Source organism: Metopolophium dirhodum, chromosome 8, assembly GCF_019925205.1.
Source record: "Metopolophium dirhodum isolate CAU chromosome 8, ASM1992520v1, whole genome shotgun sequence".
Classification (NCBI taxonomy): Eukaryota; Metazoa; Arthropoda; class Insecta; order Hemiptera; family Aphididae; genus Metopolophium; species Metopolophium dirhodum.
In genome coordinates, this window is record NC_083567.1 from 26,151,551 (window position 1) to 26,170,782 (window position 19,232).

The window sequence follows — 19,232 nt, forward strand, 5'->3', positions numbered from 1 at the left end:
ATCGGAAGAATTTTTAAATTTCAATTTGCGTGCGTCTTAAAGGAAAGTAGGCACTGAACTTAATGGCACGTGATTTAGATTTGAATTGTTTGTGCTCGTAATTTTTCCGACGCGTACTAATAGTCTTCAGACTTATTCTCGAAGCACGAGAAATAGGTTTCTACGAGTTCTACCCTTTGGGAAAGAGAAACACGTAAAACTGAAATGCGTCAATAAATTATAGAGGTAACTGAGGCAATTATCGATAAACGATTATAATATATAATATAATATGTGTACCTACCTAAGCAAGCAACCTACAAAAAAAAACAACTTTCGTGATTTTGTTCTGAACGCGGGATGACGATTGAAGCGAGAAGTTCTAAAAAACCGTGTAAATAACGAGGCACGGCTTGTGTCCGAAGTCTGTCCGATTTTCCGAGCAGATTCTCCAAGTCTCGTCAATTGGGTCGGTACAGCGAGGTGGGAAGGTTGACGGTCAGTCGGTATAACGCTGTGGAGGGTGGTGACTGGGGAGATAATGACCACAGGCATTTATACCAAAAACACCGGGCTCGTGTATATTTTATAGATTATACTAAAATAGTATATTAATTGTTTTAAACACAAACCAAAATTTATCAAACAAACAACAATTGAACGATTGAATGTTATTATTGAACATACCGACAAGATTACTACGTACAACTCTAACGATGTGATGTGACGGGTATAGTTAAAAATATTTTAGGTCTGTACCTACTATGGGTACTATACTATATGATAATAGGTATATCCGGGACGAATCTTGAATTTATGTTTTGTCGATACACTATAGCTGAATAATCCGGATTCGGTCGTGTGCAGTTTTTTTTGCGGAAAATCCTATATGCTATATACGCTATAATATATAGGCGCACCTCGGTTCGAGTGTATCTCAGTTTTAGTTTGCCCCAGTAGTCAGATCACGGACAAATCGGCGTCAGTGTACCTAATAGCTCTGTGAAATAATTCGACCTAGTTGGACGACCGCAAGTCGTGAATTGGATTTAGCACTCGCTATATTTTTTAACTAGGTTTAAACTGCTTGCTTTCCAAACTTTACTGATATCTCTAAAAACAATCCGCGAGACTTTCGTCAAAATCAATCTCGTAGTTTTAGAATCGTATAAAAGCTACAAACAAACATTTGGTTTTAAGATAGGCATTAGTTTCTTTAATTGAGGCATGCAAACATTTGGTGCATGCTTGTACCTGATATGCCCGAGTAGTAGTAGTGAACAAAAAAAAGTTTCCACCAAAAATCTCAAAATCCTCGTTTGAGGACCTCTTTAAAATTAGGAAAATTCAGAGCAGATCTGTACAATATAAAACGACGAAACTACTGACCAAATTGCGTACTCATAAATTCGGAGGTTCCGGCTACGAACGACGACGAACCAGTCGGTCAGGAAAAGTTATTCTGTATATTATATTATTATAATATATATATAGATGATAGGTATACATATTATAAATTTGTACGACTAAATACCAATTTCTATTTACGCGTTGGTCTCGACTATAGCTTTACTATGTGCAGTGGTCGTATAAAATATCATAGCACGTGTACCATTATTACGGCAAGATGATAATATAATAATAATATTGTATCGGAGGCCGACGACGAGCGGCGTAAAAATACGACGACGAAAACACGCGTATACCGTACCGTCATCGTCACACGTGCGAGAGTATATTGTCCGTCGGCGGCGGGTGTCGTACGCCACGTATATATTATTATATTATAATTATTATTATTATCATGCAGTCGTCGTCGTCGGAGTCTAATTCGAGACTGGTCCCCGGCGGCGGCGTACGGTGGTCCAGTGAGCTTAGAGACGCGTCTAAAAATAGGCCCACACTCGCGAGCGCCACGCCGGAGGCACACGGGCCGGGGCGGCCGACACCTCCGTCGGGGGGTCCGAGTCGCGTCGACCGTAGACGCGGACGCGCGCGCGCGCGCCGGCCGGCCGGCGACAAAACGCACACGTAACCGTACGCCGGCAGCCGAGAGTCGTGTAGCGCGCGCGCCCAAGTAATAAACCGTGTCGCGTGTAACGGAGTAACGCGTGGTGCTTTGGTGCGTGGTGCGTTGTGCGTAGTGTGCGTGGTGCGTAGTGTGCGTGGTTCGCGGCGCGTGGTGCGTAGTGTGTGTGGTTCGCGGCGCGTGGTGCGTGGCGAGTGCAGTGCGTGTAACGCGTATTATATTGTGCGGTGTGCGCCCGGTCACGTGCGGTATACGCGTGAACGATGAACCGCGCGTAGCCGCCACCGCAGCGGTCGCCGTCGTCGGACCGGACCGCCGCCGGTGGTGACCGCTACCGTGGTTGCGCAGCGGCGCCGTCATGGAACGGAAACGGAGCGGCCGGCGGTACTACAACAAGCGGAAAAAGACGTGGACGCAACAGTGCAAGGACTACTTGCGACAGTTCATAGCTTTCCTGTTCAGCAACATCGGCATCATTTGCCTGGTGGTCGGCTACACGATCGCCGGCGCGTTCATGTTCATCTTCATCGAGGGTGCTCCCGGCAACGCCATAGCGGTCATCGACCGGGTGGGAGCGAACCGCAGCGGAACGGCGGACAGGATCTGGGATATGGTGTGCTGCAACGCGTACTGCGAAGACGAGTGGAAGCGTGAGGTGCAAGTGCACCTCCGGTCGTTCCAGAGTCACGTCATCGAGGCCGTCCGCAACTTCAGCTACGAGGGCCCCAACAAGCAGATGACCCGATGGTCGTTTTCCGGATCGTTCCTCTACTCGCTGTCCGTCATCACCACCATAGGTGAGTGACGGGTCGACACCGCATGTTCTACTAACCCATTAGAGAGGATACGCTGGTTAGAGGGGGGGGGGGGGGGGTTGTTGGGGGTTATGTGTTTAGCGGGAAATCTTCCAGAAGAATCGAAAGTCTCTCCGGAAATTCGGACGATTAGAAGTGTTTGAGTATACTTACTAGTCTAACCGAGTCATGTAAAACTATATATTATATTATAAACTAAATTATTTGACGATTAACGGAAATAAAAGCAATCTTAATTCGCGAAAAGAAAAATATAAAAAGTTTATATCCGGGTTGACCATCAAAACTTTCTTCAGTATTCGGATCTAGTTAACTGTTCATGAGATAAAAACTTGCACAAAATCGTCTTAAACCTCGATAACCCTGCAGACTCTATGTCTACAGATAATTGTATTCAGCTATCATTTCTGAAAATTCTCTTTTTCATTGAACAGTTGTTTGACTTGTTTTGTATGCATTAATACTAATTTATCGTATATATAATACATTTTATTTATAATATTATAATATATTTGTGGTCGATTCAATTGCAAAAATAAAATAAAATACCGATAGAAGATCCACTGATTTCACGAATATTTTATGTTGACCAAATTATAAAAACTTTGAAATATTTTCTTTCAAACTATATGCGACCCTTTGGCGTTTTCGTAGACCCGTCTTAACTATGGTAACAGTTAAAGGGTCGGTGGCTTTGTGGTTTCGTGAAACTTATAAACCAGACAAACGGTGTGGTTCGGCCAAGGTTCGAGAATTATTAATACAACGCAAGATGTCTTGACAGTTGACATCCTTTTGAATACGTCAAGTCAAATTTGACTGCCTATGTCAATCCCAAGAGTATTATTATGCATACCTATTATATGTAAATGTCCTCAAAGCGTCTATTTATCCGGTTTTTGGTCGTTTCACATAATATGAAACATTGCTAAAATCCCAATCATCTATTTTTTTTGTAATTATGCTATAAAATTTATTTTAATTTCTAATTTTACCACAACGTTTTCCAAACCGATTAATTTTTGAATTATTATTGTAGTTCCTCCCTCCCATGTATCCAAGTATACCAAATTAGTTTTTAATCGTTTTAACTGCATGTATAGATATATCAACTTTTTTTTTTTTTAACGACGTAGTATTTTTAGTCAGAATATAATCTAATACCTATAGAAATAACAAACATTAATGTTACCATAAAGAGATTTTAACTACCTACAATAGTTTTTAACGACCCGATGAAATTTATTTAGTATAAATAAAATAATAATATATTCACTATACGGGCAATAAGTAATTATATTCTTTAGTAGAAATCGTCAAAAATATATACGTATATAATATTATTATAAATTCAACAGTCGTGGCATAAGACTGCGAATCGATTGTTGTAATAATATACCACCATACCGAATAATAATCGTAAATGGATATTAAATGAAAATGAAATGCATTAAAATATAAAACTGACAAAAAAACGGTCGTTTCAAAATTGGTTGGCGTTTTATGTAAAGTTCTGTTTACTAAGAAATTCTCAAGGTGCTACTGTTAGAACCGCAATAATTGTTTGAACGAGTTTTGATATTTTGTTCCATACTTATTGTAATATACGTAGAAATACAACAATTTTAATGCGACATGTGTTCGATTTACAATGAAACGCACCTTGCAACAATAATTATAGTTATTTTTACCGCCCCAAATAATAAGTGTTTTCGTAAAATTCCAGTAATAGCGTAATTACTACGTCTCGTTTGAATGCAGAATCTAAAATATATTTATTTATACGTTTGCTGGGCTTGAACAATAAAATTCTTGTCAAGTTCAAAATTTGTGTACCTAAATCTATTATTTTCCTTTAGTAAAAACGATCACGGATTTATGCCCCACGCCCCCGTCAAATACAATTTCGCACTGCCACTCCACTGCAACGTATATTATTATAATTTGTTATATTTAACGTTGGTAGAGTTCAACGCATTATCGTTTTCAAATAATCATTTTTATTTTTTAATATTGAGTTTTTACGAAAACTTCTGTATGCAGTTGATATGCTCATTAATTTTTAATACAGATATCGCTACTACTTAATTATTTATACTTATTTAATTCATTTTTATGCATATTGTTATAGTTTAACGACTTGCAAGTAGGTAACAAAACAGTACACACACCAACACACACTGCACATACTTGCAGGTTTGTTATAATTTATATGTTATATTATTGTCGAATGCGATCACTAATTAGTCGAAAACTTTAACTACCGTATTTCTATGCCGTAGTAATAATAATTATCATTATTAATTTTTCCTATCGTTTGGCTGCGAACAAAACTGAAAAATCCATGCATAATTTAATAATAATATAGCCAGGGGTGATTGGTTCCAATTTTGCCGTTGTGTGTTTATAAAATATGTAAATATTATTTTTTTTTTCGATATCGTTGCTCGGACAAATCGCTCGTTTTTGTTTCTATGCCTGCCGGCGGCACATATTTTGCGCGTGCACATACACTAAAAAAAATCCACCAGAATATCAAACAATAACAATGTAGGTATTATGTATTGATAACATTATAATAATTAATGCTAATGATATTATTATATGTAATATTTACGGTTTTCCGTAACATTGATTTTTTATGTTCTAATACATCGGGTTGGTCAAATTTTACATGATATTATATACAACCTATAGATCGAAACTAAAGATACCTATTTTTTAATATATAAGGAAGCCATATAGGTAGTGGCAGAACAAATTATACCTTCAATATCATTATTAAACTAGGTCTATAGGAATCTACCTATATTAAAAACATATAGATAGGAATCTCTATAAATGGTATATTGGCGTATATTATATAGAAACTAGGAATTTAGTACACATTTATTAATCTATTTGATAACTTTTAGTTTTATAATAATAATAATTAATAATATCATTATTAGTATCATTATTAGTTATTATTACGGTACGTGCACACGGTCGGGAGACACAGCTATATTGTAGCGAATAGCGATTCGAAGCGAGTAATAATATTAGTAATTAGAATTCAATTTTTTGTGGGCGTTCATCGGCCATTGGCCACGGAGGACATGTCCTAAAAAACGGTGGACTGTACGTTGCAACCAAAATTTGGTTTTCGGCTGTGGCACGGCAGAGCGGTTCTCCACAATATTAATAGGTATACATATAATAGCGTAGATAGTATGCATTGATAACGTAACGAGGATAAGTACGTTGGTGCAGTGGTATCAGTGGTGAGCTAAGGGTTTGAAACACACCCCTTGGCCGTATTTATGCTTCAGATTTATACAAAATAGGTGTCATATATTATAGTTCTATAAGTTCTATTTCATTTATCACTAGCACTTGATTCCGTGCACTCCGTTGCCCATCAAAAATGCCAACTCTATAAGAATAATATGTAATAATAATAATAATAATAATAGCTTGAAAACCCATGGCAACCATTTATAAACAAAAATGTCCATCGGAAATCTCAAAATCCTTGTTTGAGCACCTCCCGGATTTGGTCCTCTCCCTTTTTAAGTTAGCCTACCTTCTGCCCAGAGGTCTAATCTATTTCTGTACCAAATTTCACCAACATCGGTCCAGCCGTTTAGGAATCCATAAAGGACACACATACAGACAAACTTTCATTTTTATAAATATTATATGTAGATAAATTATGAAGATCGATGACTACAATGTAGAGTGTGTAAAACCCCTACAATAGTTATATACGTATATTTAAATTAAACATTAAAACACCCCACCCCCCCCTCCCTTAAAAAATCCTGGCCACGTGCCTGATAAATAATATTATAATACTATAGTTATCATATAGTTATATTATATAGCACTTATAGCTAATATACGGCTGATCGTTGTAATTACCGATTGTCGAGAACAGATCGTTGTACCAAATCGTCACGGCCTTCGCAGCCAGGTCTGACGTAGTTGGTACGGCCTGCAATGACTGTTGTTATATAACTATATTGTATTTCATCTCGGTGTATCCTTATTATGCATTAATATTAATTATACATAAGTGCATAATATTACCATTTACCGAAACTATATCACTACGTTTAAAATTACGCACACGTGTGTCACGTTCTAAATATGTGACCCCCAAAGACACTGCTCGAATTCGATACATACGGAATCAGACATTAAGTCGATTCGTTTATATAATAATGGCCGAGGAGGCGGTTCTACATTATAATATTACGGTAATATAATATGTTACATATCGAGTACTGATATACCTACTCCAATGGGAACTGTGAGTAGGACGCGAAATATTGGTCTTGCTTCAATATTATTACATATATTTCAATATTTTTAGGTCATCACTCCACGACCCATTCACACCATTCCTATAATATGATAAGTCGTCGTCGTTATCGATTATTCCTACAGAGACATAATATTATATCCTCATGTAGTTGAGCGTATTATAGGAGCTGTTGATATTATTTTTAATAATTATTCTGTAGTTTTTTACAATTAGAATTCTCGGCATTTAATATAAACTTATTTCCTTTTCGCATAGGTATGTACAGTCTAACCCATATAATAAAATATTATAATGTATCAAATATCCCGTATATCCTTGAGATCCTCCATTTCAAATCAGTATGTTTAAATCTGGGATTTTAAACAGAAGTATTTAATACAATATATTACATTTCCAGTCTAATGGTATCCCTTTACATTTTATAAGCAGCTCAAAAACCAATTTTTTTAAAATGAAATTTTTAAAATTTTTAATTTTTCAAAAGAATTTGGAATAGATTATATTATTATAATAATTGTGTACACGATATTAAATTAATCAATAAGTAAAAAACTAACGGAGACCAAAAAAAAAACAATGATTATAATATTATGAAGTAATAGTATAATATATTAGGTAAAAATATACCAATGAGTAATGCGCAGTTTAAATTTTATGCGTGCAGTGTATTATTATTTTAAGCACTTAATCGCTCTGCTCGAACGTTTGAGCCGAAATTTCGTTCGCAACTTGCAGGAAATGGCGCTACGCAAAAGAATCTTTCTACCCGCCGTGAAATTGATTGGGTTCAATTTTGTCAGGCCGCGGAGTTATTCATTTTTATCCCCCGGACCGACTTGGCAGGCGAATCTTAAACACGCACGCACGCACATGGACTATATAATATACGGTCTACGGTACGAAAACATTTTGTTAAGTTCTCGAGGAGAAAGATTTAATAAATTGGCCGTGTGGCAGTGATTTACATAACAAAATAATACATAACATATTAGCTGCGTAAGTCGATTCGACGACGATATAACATGATATTGTATACTTATAAACTCGTTATATATAATACGCCTAATACAACATTATTTTAGAACAGTAGGAAGGTAAACCGCATATTATTATAATACAGTATATACATTTATGTTGTATACTATAATGTAATTTATCGAGTATCATACTGCAAGTTCAAAGCGTAAATGTATAATAATAGGTAAATTATATTCTTTAAAGTAATTTTTTTTTTAGAGGTAAACATTGATGTTAAACATTTTTTTTTTTTTAAATCTCGTCACGTTATTATTTTAAATTATTTAAATAAAATATTTCCTAAATTGTAAAACTTTTAGATAAAATGAGTGTTAACATAAAAATTAGTAAAAGACTCATCTGTAGGAGATTTAGAATACGGACATTTCGAATAAAACAATCGGGAGTACAATAATCAGCGACAATATATATATATATTATATATATTAAACGAGTATTAAAACCCTTTAGCAAAATACAAAATAATTGTGTGTACATTTTTTGCTTAACTTAATAACAATATAAATTAAATTACTTATCTATATAATATGTATAATAAAATTTAAAATAAAAAGTATGACTATAATAGTGGAACAGAATAATATTAGTAAGAATTTATAAATATAACAATAATAACCAAGAAGTTACTAAATAATTGAAAACATTAATCGAAACAAGTAAATTTAAGGTATATATATGCGAATATTATAATATTTATAAGCTGACTCAAAGTAGAACATATTGTATCGATTACCGTTGTTCCCTCCAACTTAAACACGCCATCATTGACACATACCTATTACCTATACGGTACCTAACCTATACGGAATAAGAACGTACCTTGTCACACAGTTAGCGACCGGTTCCCCAACATTGTCATAATTTATTATAAAGATATTATAGATAAGGACTAAAGTCATAAGCCCAAACTGCGTGCGACGAACCAATTTTGGTCCACCGCGTACCGCCCGGGTACGTTCTTATTCCGGTCGGAGTATACCATCATGATATATAATATTATAATCAAATCATTTTTTAAATAAAACAAGCAATTTACCTGTAACCTGTTACCTGAACCCTATAAACCCTATGGCCTCGCTTCAGTCATTTTCTAGACCCAGGAGAGTAAAAACTTAGTTTTAGTAGGACGAGTTTGTGTAACCACACAAATACAATTGAAAATCTTATGAGTATGATTATATATACCTAACCTATATTTTATATACTGTACGGTTTTCTTTATTATAATAAGCTCGTAAATGCGGAAACGCCGAGCTGCTGATCAAAATATATCTATATAACCTTAATGCAAGACATTTTCTTAAACATATATATTGTAGAATAATGTGATATGTATATTGTACATTTGTATTTTATTATTGTTAGGTATAATCAACGTACTTTCTTTATTTCTTATAACGTTAACTATAACTGATAACTGAATGGCTGCGAAGGCTTTGTACACCATTTTGATCAATTTATCACTCGAAAGAATATTATTTTATTTTATACTATAACGTTTATAAGTAGTACAGATAATAAATTGGTTGGCATAATACAGCACCAAAAATTAAAAATCTTCGCGACCGGCCAAATGATAATAATAAATTACATCTAAAAAATAAATCGAAGACTAGAGCAAACCGTATGAACATTAATGATTTTTACTATAACAGTAACAATAATTATAATATGTTAATACCTACTACCCTAATGATATGCACCCGGGGTTGTATTTATGAGGAATGGTGATAGTTTGGGAACTGCGCCCTCCCTCCGAAAATCTCTGGTAATATTTTTTAAAAATCATGTGTTTTATTTTTATATGCATTTCTATTATAATGTGTTCTATCATTATTATAATATTATCATTTTATAATTTTATTCTTTGTAAAAATGGACTCAACATTTTACCAATCCGTTATATTACTTATCATATACCTCTTATTCGGTATATAAATAATTACTAGGTATATAATGTCATGTCGTTCAACATATCAATGTTGTAGACTTAAAAGGAATAACACATGTATAATATATAATTCAACTATTTAAACTTATTGGTAACGTGATTGGTTAACATTACATTAAGATAAAATAGTTAGGTACCTATTCATTTATTCATATCCAGGGTTTGAAAAAAATAAAGTTAGAAAATTATTTTTTACCTAACCAATACCTGCCTATATTCCTCAGTAAATTATGTTAAAGTGGATATTATTTTAGTAAAACCACTATTTAAATTTACTATAGGTTACATAGTACTAAAATACATCATAATATTATGAGTAAAATTTTGTTCGTAATCATACATTTCAGAATTATTTAAATTTACAATAAATTATAGTATTTAAGTAAGTGGTAATGATATCCTAAAATGGTGTGACAAGCAGTTTTCTTTTTACATTTCAGCACCACTGATCACTATTGATTATATGCTAACCTAACTAATTATAACCTAACCTATGACGTGACACATAGTTTTAGGTTAGAATTGGTCGTAAGTAAACGTGGTGTTATTCATTTTTTGTTATATTCACCCAGTGAGAAGAAACAAATTGTATATTACTTATAATCCCCGTATATAAATAATTTTTTTTGCACTGATTTTTTCAACATGTTTCAAAATACTTGTGGAGTACCCAATTATAATATATTATATTTATTATGTTTACCTCCACACTTCTTTGAAATAAAAGTCTGCCGAGTATATTGTCTCTGCAGCACATAAACATTTGTAAGCACTAGTCACAATATTACATCTGGTAGCGCACACAGCGCATACCATCTGCTATATAGGTATTATATTATTATATAGTAGTCATTCTTCCTTCAAAATTATCGCCCTTTACACTTTATTATCACACACTCATCCCGTCCGGACAACAGCCATCGAGAAATCCTTGATTATATATACGACCGAGCTGATGTACAAAATATGAAACACCATGCCAATAGCTACTAAAACAGCAGTGTCAAAGCCATATTCGATTTTGAAATTATTATTTTTACCGTTGGTACTTACCTACTTTTAAATTAAAACAATAATTATATACGCCTGCACTGTCGTCGGCTCGTGCATAGGTTTGTTCGAACACAACGGTAACCGACCGTCGTATATAATAATATATCATGTATACGGACGCAGCTCACACAGGGAACGGGCCTCCGGAAAAACGTCGGTGCCAAATTATCCCAAACCATAATTAGCGTCAAGCGAACCGCCGCACGCATCTCGGTCATCCGTGAATGTATATTACATAGACCGTGTTATAACGTTATAATAATATAGTCTACTTTAGAGCACTTTTAATAACTCTGCCGCCGCCGCCGCCGACATCCCACGTGCATAGTTACACGTACCAATATCAAACAGTGTCAATAGCGGATACCTAAATCATGTGTATAGGTACCTGTATCTATGTTATATAACACGCATTGCGCATCAGACGTGCGTGATCGATCTTGATCGGATAAACCGACAGTGGATTTATCACCGTCTTCCCGGGGGAGATGTGACGAAAACCACCGGGAATTTTTGAGGCAAAAACAAAAGGTGGAAAAACGTAAGTACGTACACAAACGCAGTACCTATACCTACACCGCATGAGTTATAGTATATTATTATATTTACGATGATGCGCGTGTAACTGTATGATATGCGCAAATAAATATCGTAGGCAGTATAGGTATTGTGTATATTATTGTAGGCACGTTATATAATATTATGTAGTTAATAGAGTTATACCTAGGTACTATGTATCAGTTCAACCGTGTTACCGCAGCTGTATTAGCGCCAGCGTATACGATGCGGTTTTATGGATACGACGCTAATGGACTATACTTCATTTTATTTTATTTTTTTAAAAAAAGCTTTTATTCCTCGTCAAAACTATGATTGAGTACGCCCTGAAATGTGGTGATGAAATATATGGAGAAACTCGTCGGTTATTATTTTGATACACCATCGTCCATCCACAACGCGTTACGATTGACGTGCCAAATTTGAAAATCCAAAAAAGGGATCTCACATTCTCACGACTAAAACATTATGTTACACAAAATATGAAACACTATGCTAATATAGCTACTGAAGCAGCTGCAGTCTCAAAGCCATATTTGATTTAGAAGTTATTATTTTTACCGTTGATACTTACTTACATTTAAATTAAAACAATATTATATATATACCTATTTAAGTTATTTTGTGGTATTTTTACATAAATTTCAAGATGATTACCTTAGTATAATTTGCTACTTTTTAAAATTGATCCCCATCTGCATGTTGTTTTGTTGACGGAATCCGTATATTATAGTATAAGATAATTAATTTACATTGTTTGACAATTTCATCAAAATGTTATCACAATACCTTAGATATTTATTTTTAATCACAAAATTTTGTATAATTATTATATCACGAAAATGATACATTTTCTGTGGGATAACGGAACGTGGAAAGAAACGAAAAGTCATCATAATATCTACGGGTCTGTAGTTGTAGGTCACTACAGTCACCATAATACGACGTCATTTGTTCGAAATATTATCTTCTGAATAGAATTTGAGTAATCGTTTGTATACTTAATCAGAAATCATGTCCTGTTCACATTGTTGAAATCATCGAAAAAGATAGTTTTATAATTTAATTTAAATCTAGAATGATTCCATGAAGTATAAAATTCGCGCACAGCTGCAGCAGTGGTTCTTGTCGTCTCCTAGACCTTATATTATATTATTATAATCATGATGCGCACAAACATGAACGTTTTATTGTGGCATATATATTATTATACGCATACTTATGTATTATAATTCTATTCTACTTTAAGTATATTTTTCTATCCTAAAATATAAATGTACGAGGAAAAGAATAAAAATATGTCATATGACGTTTCGTTTGCCCGTTAAGAAAAAAATAATCTCCGTCAACGACAACAAAATAGGGTTTTTGTTTTTTAACAACGTTTGCAATATTTTCGAACGCGCTTTGAAATCAATGAAAAAGTCTGCTGCATTTCCAAAATAATTGGTCTGATCTCCCCGGACGACGGGCTGCCTGTTAAAATCGAATCGCGTAGCGTCGTTGCAATCGATACCACTGCGAATAAGTATAACACTACCAAAATACAAACATGATAAGGTTAACAATAATATTAATATACATGTAAAATCAAATTCATCCAACCAATACCTACCAAGTTAATTTCTTATAACTATAATTAACTATAATCATTCAAAATTTGATATTCTCAGAAATACACCATCCTAAATTATTAAACTGAAAATGTATGTTCTCATTCGAAAAAGTAAAATACTTAAAAAAAAATTACATCCAATTTTTTTTCAAAACGATGTTTTTAAATAAATCAAAATTGTAGGTATATCATAATATATGTATAACTCAATAAAAGAATTTTAAACGTTTGTATACTTTACGAGATAATGAGTATTTATTGTTAAAATAGTCACCCTGTATAGGCACTCTATAAAGGATCGTTATATTTTTCCACATGGCCGGCGCCATTTCGGTGATATTATTTCCATTTTTACTACAACTACAATGTAGTTACCCGGACCGAAAATATTTTTAACGTATCTTTCGTGAGGATATTTTTTCTCTATCCCTGGTGTATTTATAATATGGATGTATGGTCATAGTTGTAACAATTTTTATTGGTAGGGGAGGGGACGGGTTTAAATAGCTAAAAAAATCAACTAATATTTACCTTGATCATAAAAACAGTATTTATATTATATTAATACAACAAGATAAGATATTTTATGTAAGTACTACATAGTATGATACAATTATACAAAATGTTAAAGAAAATATTTGTATAGCACAAAGTCTAGCAGTTTATATTTTCTTTTACGAAACAATAGTATAAGTAATACCTTTGTTCATACATATCTGGCTACACAAACATATTTACCAGTAACTACCAGTAACCGATATTGCCGTATACAATAAAAGTACTACTCAACTTCTGTCGTGTTCGAGTAGCCGTGTAAAACGATACTCCCTGATTGGTCAATTCATGTTATCAATTAACTACTAACCACAGTTTACCATGAAGTTGAAATATTCCAACTTGATTGACGCGTGGTTATTGCGTTTACCAATGCCCTATGCGAAACTATGTTCGCGGCTACGTCACCAGATGTGTTGTGTCCAAAAGTTGAGTTGTCCTGAGTTTATAAATATACGAGTATATAAAGAACATATTTTCAAATACTTGGGGCTCGTAAATAACTTAATTAGACGTCTTATGAACAATCTTTTGTTTTTTTTAAATTAAATCCTTTTTTGATACTGCAAATTATTTGGTGGATAATTTTTCTGAACATTTTGAGGTAATAATATCTAAACGAGTAGTTTTTGTGTCATTTAATTTTGTGAAATAAGAATAATTGATCCATGGTAATGGGTTTGGATGATATGGGAGATATGGTTGTTTGACAAATATAATAATAAATATTAATCTTTTAACATTTATAGTTTGTAAAAATGGTCCAAATCAGAGATCTAATTTTACATTTATCTTATATTTTTTCATGATCATTTTTAAAGACTATTATCCTTAGTATGAACATTTTAAACTAGGTACATCACGTATTTCAAAAAAAAATGTATCCACTAAATAATTTAGAGTAAATATACCTACGAGTGGTTTTCATTTGAAAAAAAAGTTTGTATCATCACAGGACCCTGTGTACTAACAGAAAATCTCAATAATTTGAAAATATGGTTTTTAGCCTATGTTTAAAAATTTCAAAAATCAGAATTATTATAATTCATTATTTAAGGGAAATGGGAAAGCATGCTTCATGAATCATTATATTTACAAAACGTACACAGAATGTGCATTCGCATGAATAGATTATATAACATTTAAAACTGTAGTCTATTCCAAAGTATACATATAGTAATCATATTATTACTTATTAGCTGCATGGTAAGCTACTATAATCAACTTAGTTTAACAAATTAAATTAATTAGCTATAAAAGTTTCAGAGTTTTGAATCCCCAATCCCCTCTTTCCAAAAATTTGGCCTATACGTATGTATATTTATACCGAAGATTATTTTAGGTTCTATATTATTCTATAATAGTACTTAGGTCATATTATAGTGGATACGTATTGAATAATAACAACATATTGTTCTTCTACGATAGACCCGTATACATATAGTAGTATTCAGTAGAAATCTATTTTTTTTTTAGTACAATCGTTATCGGGTTTCGAATTATTTCGATTCGGTATTATTCACTTTCCAACGATTTGCATTTTCTAAGTTTCATTTTTGGGCTCGAACATATACAATTTTTCTCTGTTATAAAATAAGAGTACCTACGCATGTATGTTAGATAAAAATGAGTATTATTACCTCATATATAGTCAAGCATTCGCAATAACTACTATGAAAACGAAAAGGAAATAAGAGAACCCTGGTCAATAGTCAATTCTATAGTTCCATCATCCATTGAGCAATCGATTATGTGACCAAGCTCGTGAAATACAGTTTTCATATACGAACTACACAGTAAATGTAAGCCGATAACCTATATTGTTGACCTAAATAAGTAATATTACTACAGAAAATAAAAAAATAAGTTGCACAGTGCACTGTTATTGGTTAACATTATCTAAAGAAATTATATTGATGATAAATTAACTAATGAGATAAATAGTTATAACTTTTTTTTCATTTTTTGTGTGAATATATAAATTATTAGGTACTTATTAATTTATGTGAATTCTCATTTATCATCAATTGTTATCGTCTTAATAATGTAAATACTTATGTAATTATGGCTAATGTACCTATAGTATAGAAATTATCATATATTATCAAAAATAAACTATGGATTATGATGGTTTATGAGAGCTTGCACTTATAGCATAATATATATATATATATATATATATATCAAATACATTTGCATGTCCTACAATAACCGTGCATGTTCTTTCCTATTTTTACTATTTTTAAAAATATTGATAAACTATACGTTTTAATTTCTAAAAAACTATTTGTTTGAATTCTGATTTGTATACCTATGCATCGACAATTTACAAAAATATTTCAGGGACATAGTTGAAAAAGAAAGAATGTACTGCTACAGGACGCTTCTTATAATATGTTATAAAATATCTGATTTATATCAATTTAAAAATTGGTTTTTGAGTATATGTATCTACTCAAACATTCAAACAATTGTAACATAAATAAAATAAATACATTATTAATGAAAAAATTGAGGTGAATAACATGCATGCAGAATCACCCTGTATGCGGGTACTGTATTATATTTGATAAACTAAAAACAATTAACTCGCACTGAATTATTAAGATTTTTGGTTGTTATTGGTACGCGTTTATGATATCGCGAAGGTATAAATAGTCGTGTGCGAAAATCGTCTTGGAAGATTTTCCAAAAGTCTTACGTTCAACGTTTCGGTAGATCTACAACACACCCGACGTGCTCCGTTGCTGCATCACGGCGTTATCGTCCGTCACTTCCCGTTTTCGTAAGCCAAACATGCAGGACCACACGTATTATAATAATAATAATATTAAAATTTCATATTGTGTGTATAAAATATACAGTTGTTGTCGTCCGTGTGGCGTTTGCTTTTGGCATCGGTGATGGATCTAACATAATATGAATCAGTGCAGCACGATTGGGCATTTTTAACTGTTTGGTATTCCAAATACACCCAACGTTTGGGCCCTTTGATATATCTTTGAAATTAACCTCGTTTGAGCATCAAACCTAAAGAAGTATATTATACTGTATAATTTTTTTTACAAAGAATAGTAAGTACCTCCTACCTATATGGCTAGTATAGTTATATATGTCAAAAATCATAACATATCAATATATTATTTACTGTAATACTTCTAATAATATCGAAATTGTCACGCAATAGTTTGTACAGTTTGAAACAATCCTTTAACGCAATAAGAGCACTTATTAAATATCTAAATTAATTTTTGTTCTTTTTTTCATCAATATTTCTTATTTTTACAAAGTTATTAATTATTAGTCGATTGTCTCATAATAAGCATACGTTAATATCGCACTTCACCGCAGTCCACTGTTATATCACAATAAGTAGTTGTTACTTATTGGCCTTGTTCATAGTGCCTATATAACTTACAAACTTATAAACTAACTTACAAATTAACAAACTAATATTATATTATAACATTTATAACACGTAGCAACTATATTATATAAAAAAGTACATATTATTATATAATATTTTAATAAATATTTATCATACTATTATGAGACACTATTGTGGAAAGACGTGTTACAAAATTAGAAAAATATAGTGCCCAAGCGTGTCACGTTTTGGGATGAAATGTACAAACGTGTTGTAGGCTGTGGTAGCCATATATAAATGTCATCCGTCAAACAAAGTGCCCGACCGGTGAAAACGGCTCACTTGGGTCACGATAGTAATATTATGCACTATTCGCGATGTACATAATAATTATGCCACCTTCCCCTCGTCACATTAAACATATACCGGCTATACCGTAACCAGCATCACCTGCTGTACAGCACGCGCATCAGCTGCAGCTGTGACTTTGGGTCGAGCTCGTGCGAAACGTCTCGAGGCCGGTGCACGTCGCGGTATATTATAATATCATACGTATACTATAATATCACGGCATTAAATATTATTAATTGTTATATTATTATATTCTATGCGTGATACGTACATTAGATTATTATCATTTCCATGTCCGTTAACCGTGATTTTAGAAGTCGTCCCTTGTGAGCAGCGTTATGTATACAACGCATTATTGTAATACGTAATACCTATATACCTACGGTGCGAGTGCTCGTGTCTCGGACGTCCGGAGATTTATACGCGTACATAATATTATTATAACAACGCGTTTGTAAACAAGCATCGGACGAATAATCGACTGCAGTTGTAGTCCCAATTTGGCGGAAAACGTTTCGAGTATAATACAAATGTTGAATTGATATTGCGCAATTCACTGTGTGTCTCTGCAGGAGTTCGTCCTCGTTCTTATAAACATTAAAAGTACACACCCACACCCGCCCGTGTTGTCATATTTTGTCATCTATAGTCCTGCAGCTTAAACCTCATAACCACGGGGTTATCTATACACAGTACCAAGCCCGGCTTAAGACATTTTGAAGCCCGAAACGAAGTTACCGGTACGAAAAAAAAATTATTTTTTAAAGTATATATTTTTTAATATTAGATACCTGTCATAACGAATATATATAGATATTAGGTACATAGCAATACATAATGAATAATGTATCACTTTATTTATAAATTATAATTTACAAGCTTTTTTCCTCGATAAATAATCATAGATTTTTTTTATGCGATTTATGCAGTGTTTAGCCTATAACAAAAAAAGTAATGGATACATCTGAAGCCTCTAAATAAATTCTAACTATCGAGGCCCCTGGACCCCCCTCCCCCTTAATCTAGGCTTGTACAGTACACTGAATGTATATGATAACCAGATGATAACACGAGTCACGACTACTACTTAAAATATTATATTCTACACAGTTTAAGTATAGCAAATGATACAGGCATGTCCAAAAAACACACATTTAACTTTGAGGTATACACGAACAATATTGACATAATATATAATAATGTTGTTTTTATCGACTAATAATACTGCAATATCAATGAAGTATATTAATATATATTTTGTTTTTCATAGTGGTAATCACACACCATGTTCAAGGGGGAATGTCCTGCACAATCTTATTTTGACCTTATAAACATTACAGGAAGATTACACAGCATTCGATTTATGCCTAACACTAAAATATTTACCATGTACACGTCATAAACACACTGAAATGTTGTATTTTTTTAAAAAACAATTTTATAACATATTATAAATTAAAAGACATAATTTATTTAATCTACTTAGTTAAAGTTAAAACATTTATTGAGTTATTAATGAACTGTTGTTAATCCAAATCGGTTTTTCTAAATTTCTAAGTCAATTCATTAACAATTATAACATTAACGTGCAAATATAACAAATATATTGTGG

The 19,232-nt window shown here is 33.0% G+C and overlaps 1 protein-coding gene across 1 annotated transcript in view; it reads left to right on the forward strand.

Moving 5' to 3' along the window:
• The first annotated feature begins 1,968 nt into the window (after positions 1 to 1,968).
• Positions 1,969 to 19,232, forward strand: part of LOC132950027 (TWiK family of potassium channels protein 7-like) — a 109,995-nt gene continuing 92,731 nt past the window's right edge. Inside the window, exon 1 of the mRNA XM_061021213.1 lies at positions 1,969 to 2,805. Within this exon, the coding sequence (XP_060877196.1) occupies positions 2,367 to 2,805 (439 nt within the window). The 5' untranslated portion in view covers positions 1,969 to 2,366. The remainder of the gene's footprint in view (positions 2,806 to 19,232) is intronic.